The sequence below is a fragment of the Salvelinus namaycush genome, chromosome 1 (genome assembly GCF_016432855.1).
Source record: "Salvelinus namaycush isolate Seneca chromosome 1, SaNama_1.0, whole genome shotgun sequence".
Classification (NCBI taxonomy): Eukaryota; Metazoa; Chordata; class Actinopteri; order Salmoniformes; family Salmonidae; genus Salvelinus; species Salvelinus namaycush.
The window spans coordinates 9748614-9760739 of record NC_052307.1 but is presented as its reverse complement, the minus strand read 5'-3'; the positions used below and the strand labels follow the sequence as shown (position 1 = coordinate 9760739).

At 42.3% G+C, this 12126-nt stretch overlaps 1 protein-coding gene across 1 annotated transcript in view; it reads left to right on the top strand.

Moving 5' to 3' along the window:
• LOC120050345 (adhesion G-protein coupled receptor V1-like) overlaps positions 1-12126 on the top strand; it is a 211817-nt gene that overhangs the window by 55486 nt on the left and 144205 nt on the right. The window contains exons 36-45 of the mRNA XM_038996933.1: positions 381-560; positions 2946-3115; positions 3429-3516; positions 4630-4708; positions 5082-5220; positions 5536-5677; positions 6630-6895; positions 10036-10211; positions 10363-10490; positions 10688-10812. Of these exons, the coding sequence (XP_038852861.1) occupies positions 381-560; positions 2946-3115; positions 3429-3516; positions 4630-4708; positions 5082-5220; positions 5536-5677; positions 6630-6895; positions 10036-10211; positions 10363-10490; positions 10688-10812 (1493 nt within the window). The remainder of the gene's footprint in view (positions 1-380; positions 561-2945; positions 3116-3428; positions 3517-4629; positions 4709-5081; positions 5221-5535; positions 5678-6629; positions 6896-10035; positions 10212-10362; positions 10491-10687; positions 10813-12126) is intronic.

The following is a 12126-nucleotide window of genomic DNA, read 5'->3' as shown; positions in this document are numbered from 1 at the left end:
AGTTTGACTAGGGTTTGTATAGATAGTTTCTGTCAGGCTGGGGATGAGTTTGACTACTGTTTGTATTGATAGTTTCTGTCAGGCTGGGGATGAGTTTGACTAGGGTTTGTATTGATAGTTTCTGTCAGGCTGGGGATGAGTTTGACTACTGTTTGTATAGATAGTTTATGTCAGGCTGGGGATGAGTTTGACTACTGTTTGTATAGATAGTTTCTGTCAGGCTGGGGATGAGTTTGACTAGGGTTTGTATAGATAGTTTCTGTCAGGCTGGGGATGAGTTTGACTAGGGTTTGTATAGATAGTTTCTGTCAGGCTGGGGATGAGTTTGACTAGGGTTTGTATTGATAGTATCCGTCAGTTCTGTTCTCCTTGTCCCCCAGGTGTTCTGGTAACGGGTCATGGAGCGCTGGATGACCAGGGGCGCGAGGCGGTGGTTACCGTGGAGACCAGTGATGGGCCGTTTGGGATGCTTAGCATCGCCCCGTCCTCCCTCAGTCTGACCACGGAGGAGCGCGACGGCACCCTCAATGTCTTCATCAACAGAGAGTTTGGGGCTTCAGGTCAGTCTGGGACCTCAACGTCTTCATCAACAGAGAATTTTTGGCTTCAGGTCGGTCGTGGATAGGGACTTGGGACTAGTGGCGACAGTTAGTTATCCCTGAGCAGGAAAAGTTCCAGTTCTTAATGATGGGAAAGGTTCAGACTATACTGTACATTTGATACATTTTCTCAAAACAACATCGGACTTTTTGCCACTTAGGCTGCGCTTACTCAGGCAGCCAAATTCGTAAACTCAATTTTTGGCAAAAATATATCTGATTTGTCAAAAGACCAATTGGTGGCAAAATATCAGAATTGGGCTGCCTGTGTAAATGCAGTTTTGTTCACACATCTGTTATCGTATTTTATGTGATCTCATTGAAAAAGTAGTAATGTACAGTACCAGTCAAAAGTTTGGGCACACCTACTCAAAAAGGGTTTTTCTTTATTTTTACTGTTTTCTACATTGTAGAATAATAGTGAAGACATCAAAACAATGAAATAAAACATATGGAATCATGTAGTAACCAAAAAAGTGTTCAACAAATCAAAATATATTTTAGATTTTTGATTCTTCAAAGAAGCCACCCTTTGCTTCGATGACACTCTTGGCATTCTCTCAACCAGCTATAGCTGGAATGGTTTTCCAACAGTCTTGAAGGAGTTCCCACATATGCTGAGCACTTGTTGGCTGCTTTTCCTTCACTCTGCTGTCCAACTCATCCCAAACCATCTCAATTGGGTGCAGCACTCCATCACTCTCCTTCTTAGTCAAATAGCCCTTACACAGCCTGGAGGTGTGTTGGGTCATTGTCCTGTTGAAAAACAGATTATAGTCCCACTAAGTGCAAACCAGATGGGATGGCATATCGCTGCAGAATGCTGTGGTAGCCAGACTGGTTAAATGTGCCTTGAATTCTAAATAAATCACAGACAGTGTCACTAGCAAAGCTCCCCCACACCATCACACCTCCTCCTCCATGGTTCACGGTGGGAACCACACATGCGGAGATAATCCATTTACCTACTCTGCGTCTTACAAAGACACGGCGGTTGGAACCAAAAATCACAAATTTGGACTCATCAGACTAAAGGACAGATTTCCACTGGTCTAATGTCTATTGCTCGTGTTTCTTGGCCCAAGCAAGTCTCTTCTTATGATTGGTGTCCTTTAGTAGTGGTTTCTTTGCAGAAATTCGAACATGAAGGCCTGATTCACATAATCTCCTCTAATCCTCTAAACAGTTGATGTTGAGATGTGTCTGTTACTTGAACTCTGTAAAGCATTTATTTGGGCAGCAATTTCTGAGTCTGGTAACTCTAATGAATTTATCCTCTGCAGCAGAGGTAACTCTGGGTCTTACTTTCCTGTGGTGGTCCTCATGAGAGCCAGTTTCAACATAGCTCTTGGTGGTTTTTGCGATTGCACTTGAAGAAACTTTCAAAGTTCTTGACATTTTCCACATTGACTGACCTTCGTGTTTTAAAGTAATGATGGACTGTCGTTTGTCTTTGCTTATTTGAGCTGTTCTTGCCATAATATGGACTTGGTCTTTTACCAAATAGGGCTATCTTCTGTATACCACCCCTGTCACAACACAACTGACACAACACAACACAACACAACACAACTGGCTCAAATGCATTAAGAAGGAAAGACATTCCACAGATAAATATTTAACAAGGCACAACTGTTAATTGAAATGCATTCCAGGTGACTACCTCATGAAGGGCTCCCGAGTGGTGCAGCGGTCTAAGACACTGCAGCTCAGTGCTTGAGGTGTCACTGCAGACACCCTGGTTCGATTCCAGGCTGTATCACAACCGGCCGTGATTGGGAGTCCCATAGGGCGGGGCACAATTGGCCCAGTGTCGTACCGGGTTTGGCCAGTGTAGGCCGTCATTGTAAATAAGAATTTGTTCTTAACTGACTTCCCTAGATAAATAAAGGTTACAAGCTGGTTGAGAGAATGTCAAGAGTGTGCAAAGCTGTCATTAAGGCAAAGGGTGGCTACTTTGAAGAATCTCAAATATAACATATCATTTGGTTAACACTTTTTTGGTTACTACATTTGTATTTTTATTTATTTATTTTACCAGGTAAGTTGACTGAGAACACGTTCTCATTTACAGCAACGACCTGGGGAATAGTTACAGGGGAGAGGAGGGGGATGAAAGAGCCAATTGTAAACCGGGGATTATTAGGTGACCGTGATGGTTTGAGGGCCAGATTGGGAATTTACATGATTCCATATGTGTTATTTCATAGTTTTGATGTCTTCACTATTATTCCACAATGTAGAAAACAGTAAAAATCAAGAAAGACCGTGGAATGAGTAGGCGTGTCCAAACTTTTGACTGGTACTGTACGTGTTATCAGTTAAGTATTGTTGTTGTGTTTCCAGGTGTAGTGAATATCAGCTATGAGACGGTCCGAGGATCCCTCCAGGACCTTTCCCAGGTGGAAGGGGGCGGGGCCCTGGCTGAACCAGGACAGGACTTCCTCTCTGTATCGGGCTCAGTAATCCTGCAGGATGGACAGATCTCTGTGGCCATCCCTGTCACCATACTGGATGTAAGACCACCACCAGGGCTGTGCTCAATGCCTTTTCAATTCAGTCAATTCAGCAAGTCAACTGAAATTCCTATACCAATATTCCTCAATACCTCTCTATGTATTTTTGGGGAATTTGAATTTTTGTTAACCTACAGAATTGACTGAATTGAAGTGGAATTTAACCCAACTCTGGCCCACACAGGAAACTTCCTACACTTGGCTCTGTTGGTGCTCTGGAAGGCTTGTAGATGTGTATGGATTTCATTGGAGTTTTCATACGCTATAAATGTAGGCTATATGTCATACAAATTGTATACATTTATTTTTCCAGGATGACATCCCTGAGTTGGAGGAATTTTTCCTGGTCAACGTAACGTCTGCAGTACTCATCACCACCCTCACACCCGGTCCTAAACTAGGTACGCTGGGTTTGGCATAGTCCCAAATGGACAACTATGTAAATCACAAAGCATTATAAATGTGCATTTTCCCACAGAGATCCTACAAATCACTTTTAGTTCTACATGTAATTCTATGGGTTTTCCAACTTTTCCCTTGTGCGTTCTGTTGTCTGCCATAATTCTATGAATGGGTAACTTAAGAAAATGATGAGTAGACAGAATACTAAACAGACTGGAGAGACACAGGCTCATCTGCCAGCACTCAGTGGCTACGCTTCTTATGATTGATATCTCCCTTGAGGGGCCGTTTGGGTCGAGCTGAAAAACGGTGTGTGGTGAGAAATGGGACAGCCAAACCAAATGCTTTAAATGGCCCTCATGCAGCCTGTGCCCAGAGTGACTGACAGACAGACAGAGACGGACAGAGAGACGGAGACGGACAGAGAGACGGAGACGGACAGAGAGACGGAGACGGACAGAGAGACGGAGACGGACAGAGAGACGGAGACGGAGAGAGAGACAGAGACACAGACAGACAGACAGACAGCGCTACTAAGGACATTATAAATAAGTCAATACATACTCTGACTCTCAGCTGCATGTGAGAAGTGAATGTCCCTCATCTCCAGTTCTATTAGAATGGTTAACTGACAACTACACGAAAATGATGTGCACACTTCAATGGGGCAGAGGCAGTGTGTTGTTGTGAATCTGGATGGTCAGATAGCTAGCAACAATGACAAGAAGTTTTATCTTGTTCTTGATACCATGTCTTGTTTTGAGGTGTTTTGTCCTGACTAATATGGCAAAACAATCTCTAGCTAGCTAACCAACAACTGTAATGATGTATTTGAGAGACAACAGGTGCTCATTGTGCAAATTAATTTATGTTTTCAACAAACATTGGAGACTAAATATAGTTTACATGTTGTCAACCATCTAAGTCAACCGCGTCGGTTTTGTTGCTAAACAACCAACCCGTCTATGTAGCGTTTTTAGATGCTCTGGCCCAGCTTCAGGTCATACTGTTCATGCTGAAGATAATGCTCGTTTTTGAATGATAATATTACTTGAACGAGACTTTAGAACATGAGGTACCCTTCCTATTGTAATGTTGCCTTTCCTCTTCAGATACACATGGTTTGGTGGCAGAAATCAGCATTGGTGCCAATGATGGAATTCGAGGTGTCATTGAATGGACAAATACTAAGTAAGTGGCTCCGGCTTTCATTGTCATTTGTGTCTTACCTCTACAACATGTAGTCTGGTTCTGAAAGCACTACACTCAGAGACACTCTCTCTACTCTGTAGAATTCACCCTCCCACTGACACTGTTGCTTGTTTGGGAAAAGCCCACACTGGTCCCCTCCTTCAGTAGGATGTCTGTTTTTCTGTCCCCTTTCATGACTGTCAATTAATAAATCACCCAAGTGACTAAAACACAGGGATCCTTACTCTCATTTACATGTACATTTTAGTCATTTACTGAGGCAGACGTTCTTATCCAGAGAGACTTACAATTAGTGCATTCAACCTCAGGTGGCAGACACTTCTGATGTTTGGCTGTGTGTTTTTCCTTGTAGCTTTGAGGTGAATGAGACCATGGGTATGCTGAACCTGGTGGTCTACAGGAGCTCAGCGACCTACGGAAACGTGTCACTCTTCTTCTACACTCAGAACCTGGAAGGTCAGCTGGGTCTGGACTACAATGCCACACCATCGGTGAGGCCACGCCCCTAACAATCGCCAATCAGAATTCTTAAATTATGTAGGGCCAGGGGCGTGCTCAGCAAGACACAATGTTATGGAACGTTCAGATAAAAAATATGCTATGTAGAACAAACATGCCTCTCTGACGTACACTGTATTCGTGTTATTTCCATCTGCAGCGTTCGACAACTTTTGGCTATTGAACATGGCCCAGGAGTTTTTCCTGACCAGGTGATCTGACCTGGGAAAACTCTGGGCCCCAACAATGAGACTAAACACATCATGCTCTATTGTGAGTTCATACAGTACCTTTTGTTTGTTCTTCAGATGCTCCACTTCGCTGATGGCGAGAGGCATCAGTTTGTTGAGGTGCAGATCATTGATGACGTCATCCCAGAGGGAGCTGAAAGGTTCCAGCTCATTCTGGCTAATCCATCATCTGGGCTAAAGCTGGGAGCCAATACCACAGGTAGGATGTGCTGGAAGCCTGTAGCATCATGCACATTCACTAAACCTGTTTTCAGTGGTGGAAAAAGTACCCAAATGTCATATTTCAGTAAAAGTAAAGATACCTTCATAGTAAAAGTGAAAGTCACCCAATAAAATACTACTTGAGTAAAAGTCTAAAAGTATTTGGTTTAAATATGCTTAAGTATTAAAAGTAAATGTAATTTCTCAAATATACTTAAGTATCAAAAGTAAAAGTATACATATTTTCAAATTCCTTCTGTAAAGCAAACCAGACGGCACCATTTCCTTGTTTTTTTATTTAAGGATAGCCAGGAGTACACTCCAACACTCTGACACGTTATAAATGAAGCATTTGTGTTTAGTGAGTCCGCCAGATCAGAGACAAAAGGGATGACCAGGGATGTTCTCTTGATAAATGCATGAATTTGACAATTTTCCTGTTCTGCTAAGCATTAAAAATGTAACGAGTACTTTTGGGTGTCAGGGAAAATGTATGGAGTAAAAAGTACATTATTTTCTTTAGGAGTAAAGAAGTTGTCAAAAATATAAATTGTAAAGTACAGATACGCCAAAAAAATGCTTAAGTCGTACTTTAAAGTATTTTTACGTAAGTACTTTACACCACTTCCTGTTTTATATTGTGTTGAAGGTACTTTTTGTAAAGTCTACGTCAGTGTTTCCCAACTCTAGTCCTCCAGTACCCCCAACAGTACACATTTTTGTTGTTGCCCCGGACAAACATACCTGATTCAACTTGTCAACTAATCATCAAGCCCTCAATAAGTTGAATCAGGTATTTTCGTCTGGGGCTACAACAACAATGTGTGCTGTTGGGGGAACTGGAGGACTGGAGTTGGGAAACACTAGACTACGTACCTGTGGTTTCACAAATGAAATATGACATACTCTCTGGTGAAAACTGCTCTCCTTTTCTCCCTTGTCGCCTGTAGTAACGGTGAACATCTTGGCCAGCGACGATGGCCACGGTGTCATATCCTTCAACAGCAGCCAGCCCTTCCTGCTGAGGGAGCCCACGTCGCTGTCCGGGCTGGGGGAGAGCGTTGCCACCCTGTACGTTGTGCGTGACCCACCCCAGGGCACCTTCGGCACCGTCACTGTCCAGTTCACCATTACAAACGCCAACGGAACACTGGCCCAGGACGACCTCATACCCTGGCAGGGCTTTGTGGTGCTGGAGGACGGAGTCAAGTTCAAGGTCAGTGGGATCAAAGCAAAACATTTCAGCGGCCCCTCTCTTGACAGCTGAGAGAAAAACATCAATGTTTAAGTTTTAGAGCAATTCTACACATTTTGCCATGGGGCGGAGAAAATATGTAGCAATTTTACAGCTACTTTTCTGCAATTATACACATTTTGTGGAGAGAAATGTTTTTAAAATGATATCTGAGTGAGAGTGACTAACAAAATCAACTTTTTAGCTGACATGGGCTAATTGAGTGACTGACATAACAAGAGAAACATTTCAAATATTGCACCTTGTGTATTCTACTATTCTAACTTTCAACAGTAAGTTGAGAAGCCGACTGGATTCCAAAACATTTTTATTTTGTGGAAATTGATCCGTGGACCCCATCCCTGGTATAGATACAGGAGAACTGATTGAACTGATTGAATAGATTGAAGATATATATTGGATAATTAAATGAATTGATTGAAGATATATATTGGATAATTGATTAAATAAATTGAAGATATGTATTGGATAATTGATTGAATAAATTGAAGATATATATTGGAAAATTGATTAAAAAGATTGAAGATATATATTGGATAATTAAATGAATTGATTGAATATATATATTGGATAATTGATTGAATAAATTGAAGATATCTATTGGATAATTGATTGAAAAGATTGAAGATATATATTGGATAATTGATTGAAGAAATTGAAGAAAAATATTGGATAATTGATTAAAGATATACAGTATATTGGATAATTGATTGAAGATATATATTGGATAATTGATTGAAGATACATATTGGATAATTGATTGAAAAGACTGAAGATATGTATTGGATAATTGAGATAATTGATATAAAGGCAAGAGGAGTGTTATTTGGAGAATATCAAAGGCTGTTAGGTATAGAAATCTTCTCTTGATGTGTTTCAGTACCTTGGAAGCACAGAAGTCAGGGAGGCTATAAAGCCCTTTATATTCTCATCTCTGACGTGCTGATGATCTCTGACGTGTTGGTTGATGTTCTCTGACGTGTTGATGTTCTCTGACGTGTTGGTTGATGATCTCTGACGTGTTGGTTGATGTTCTCTGACGTGTTGATGTTCTCTTACGTGTTGGTTGATGATCTCTGACGTGTTGGTTGATGTTCTCTGACGTGTTGGTTGATGATCTCTGACGTGTTGATGTTCTCTGACGTGTTGGTTGATGTTCTCTGACGTGTTGGTTGATGTTCTCTGACGTGTTGGTTGATGATCTCTCACGTGTTGGTTGATGTTCTCTGACGTGTTGGTTGATGATCTCTCACGTGTTGGTTGATGTTCTCTGACGTGTTGGTTGATGTTCTCTGACGTGTTGATGTTCTCTCACGTGTTGGTTGATGATCTCTGACGTGTTGGTTGATGTTCTCTGACGTGTTGGTTGATGATCTCTCACGTGTTGGTTGATGTTCTCTGACGTGTTGGTTGATGTTCTCTGACGTGTTGGTTGATGTTCTCTGACGTGTTGATGTTCTCTGACGTGTTGGTTGATGTTCTCTGACGTGTTGATGTTCTCTGACGTGTTGGTTGATGATCTCTCACGTGTTGGTTGATGTTCTCTGACATGTTGGTTGATGATCTCTGACGTGTTGATGTTCTCTGACGTGTTGATGTTCTCTGACGTGTTGGTTGATGTTCTCTGACGTGTTGATGTTCTCTGACGTGTTGATGTTCTCTCACGTGTTGGTTGATGATCTCTGACGTGTTGGTTGATGTTCTCTGACGTGTTGGTTGATGATCTCTCACGTGTTGGTTGATGTTCTCTGACGTGTTGGTTGATGTTCTCTGACGTGTTGGTTGATGATCTCTGACGTGTTGGTTGATGTTCTCTGACGTGTTGGTTGATGTTCTCTGACGTGTTGGTTGATGTTCTCTGACGTGTTGGTTGATGATCTCTGACGTGTTGGTTGATGTTCTCTGACGTGTTGGTTGATGATCTCTGACGTGTTGGTTGATGATCTCTGACGTGTTGGTTGATGTTCTCTGATGTGTTGGTTGATGTTCTCTGATGTGTTGGTTGATGTTCTCTGATGTGTTGGTTGATGTTCTCTGACGTGTTGGTTGATGATCTCTCACGTGTTGGTTGTTCTCTGACGTGTTGGTTGATGTTCTCTGACGTGTTGGTTGATGTTCTCTGACGTGTTGGTTGATGTTCTCTGACGTGTTGGTTGATGTTCTCTGACGTGTTGGTTGATGTTCTCTGACGTGTTGATGTTCTCTGACGTGTTGGTTGATGTTCTCTGACGTGTTGGTTGATGTTCTCTGACGTGTTGATGTTCTCTGACGTGTCGGTTGATGTTCTCTGACGTGTTGGTTGATGATCTCTGACGTGTTGGTTGATGTTCTCTGACGTGTTGGTTGATGATCTCTGACGTGTTGGTTGATGTTCTCTGACGTGTTGGTTGATGATCTCTGACGTGTTGGTTGATGTTCTCTGACGTGTTGGTTGATGATCTCTCACGTGTTGGTTGATGTTCTCTGACGTGTTGGTTGATGTTCTCTGACGTGTTGGTTGATGTTCTCTGACGTGTTGGTTGATGTTCTCTGACGTGTTGGTTGATGTTCTCTGACTTGTTGGTTGATGATCTCTGACGTGTTGATGATCTCTGACATGTTGGTTGATGATCTCTGACGTGTTGATGTTCTCTGACATGTTGGTTGATGATCTCTGACATGTTGGTTGATGATCTCTGACATGTTGGTTGATGATCTCTGACATGTTGGTTGATGATCTCTGACGTGTTGATGTTCTCTGACGTGTTGGTTGATGTTCTCTGACGTGTTGATGTTCTCTGACGTGTTGGTTGATGATCTCTGACGTGTTGGTTGATGATCTCTGACGTGTTGGTTGATGTTCTCTGACGTGTTGGTTGATGTTCTCTGACGTGTTGGTTGATGATCTCTGACGTGTTGGTTGATGTTCTCTGACGTGTTGGTTGATGATCTCTGACGTGTTGATGTTCTCTGACATGTTGGTTGATGATCTCTGACGTGTTGGTTGATGTTCTCTGACGTGTTGGTTGATGTTCTCTGACGTGTTGGTTGATGATCTCTGACGTGTTGGTTGATGTTCTCTGACGTGTTGGTTGATGTTCTCTGACGTGTTGACGTTGTAGACTTTGGAGATCTGGGCAGTTCTGGACGCTGAGCCTGAGGTGAACGAGACATTCATGGTGACCCTGTCCAGTCCAACTGGAGGGGCACGGCTTGGAGACACACTCTACACAGTCATCACTGTGCTGCAAAACTCCGCCCCTCTGGGCCTCTTCCGCATCGCCTCCTCCCTCAACAGGTGAGCGAACACTGGATCACACTCACACGCACATGCGCATACATGCAATCACACATACAAACATGCACGCACACACACACACAAACGCTCACACACGCACGCTCACACACGCACGCTCACACACGTCACACATGTACATCTATCTCTGCAGGACTGATAGCTCTGTGGTGGGGAAGGAGGGCGGTAGGACCGTGTTCTTGACTGTGTCCCGCAGTAAAGGTCTGGAGGCAGCGGTCAGTGTGGAGTGGGATACTCAGTCGGACACAGCTGTTGCCGTGGGTAAGATGGGCTAGGAACTTCATTTCTGCACTCAGTTAATGTCATATGCCCTCAGTACAAAATATAGGGGTCATTTCATTTCCAGGTCTGTATTCATATGTTCACCATGATATACAGTGATTATTCTAGTCAATTTTCAGAGGGGAGTCTTCCAGTGATGGCAGTGTATCAGATCTTCCCAGATCTTCCCACATCAGGCTGGTGTTCCCTGGCTGGTGGAGCCTCTCCTCTGGCCATGAGGCTAGACAGGCCCTCAACTGGAGGCTCCAACCAGACCCACGCCACTCTTTACAGGTGGCAGGGGGTGTTGGTGCCTATACAGGTAATCTAGTGATGTATCTAAACTCTATCCTATAGCCCAATTCCATATCGACCCCTAGACCCTACACCCTAAGCAGGTGGAGATCGGAGAGGATGTGGCAGCAATAAGTAATATGGTAATTGGCTAAGCAATATGCTGCATATTTTCCTCTTTTAGGCAAAGCAAAAATATCCATCGGCTAAGCAAAAAGCTCCATATTGACCTCTGATATAACTTATTGCATAGCTTATCTTGGCCACTTATAGGCTTAGCTATAAGCTCCACCTTGGCCTGTGCTAGGCTAAACTACATGGGTACAACAGCTGAACTATATACAGTGCTTTCAGAAAGTATTCATATCCCTTGACTTTTCTCCCCCGTCTATACACAATACTCCATGACAAAGTGAAAACATATTTCTAGAAATATTTGCAAATTTATTGAAAATGAAATACAGAAATATATCATTTACATAAGTATTCACACCCTTGAGTCAAAACATGTTAGAATAACCTTTGGCAGCGATTACAGCTGTGAGTCTTTCTGGGTAAGTCTCTAAGAGCTTTGCACACCTGGATTGTACAATACTTACACATTTATTTAGTTAAATTCTTCAATCTCTGTCAAGTTGGTTGTTGATCATTGCTAGACAGCCATGTTCAAGTCTTGCCATAGATTTTCAAGCCGATTTAAGTCAAAACTGTAACTAGGCCACTAGTTTCCTCAACTCTAACTTTTTAAAGTCATCATTGGCCTCATGGTGAAATTCCAGAGCGGTTTGCTTCTCTCCAGCTACTGAGTTAGGAAGGATGCCAATATCATTGTAGTGACTGAGTGTATTGGTGCACCATCCAAAGTGTAATTAATAACTTTACCATGCTCAAAGGGTTATTCAGTATCTGCTTCTTTTTTTTTTACCAATAAGTTCCCTTCTTTGTGAGGCATAGGAAAACCTCCCTGGTCTTTGTGGTTGAATCTGTGCTTGAAATTCACTGTTCAACTGTGGGACCTTACAGTGATCTGTATGTGTGTGGTACAGAGATGAGGTATTCATTAAACAATCATGTTGAATACTATTATTGCCAAAGTGAGTCCATGCAACGTATTATATGACTTATTAAGCACATTTTTACTCCTGAATTTATTTAAGCTTACCATAACAAAGGTGTTGAATACTTATTGACTCAACACATTTCAGCTTTTCATTTTTAATACATTTGTAAACATTTCTAAAAACATAATTCCACTTTGACATTATGGGTTATTGTGTGTAGGCCAGTGACACAAAATCTCAACTTAATCAATTTTTAATTCATGCTGTAACACAAAACATGT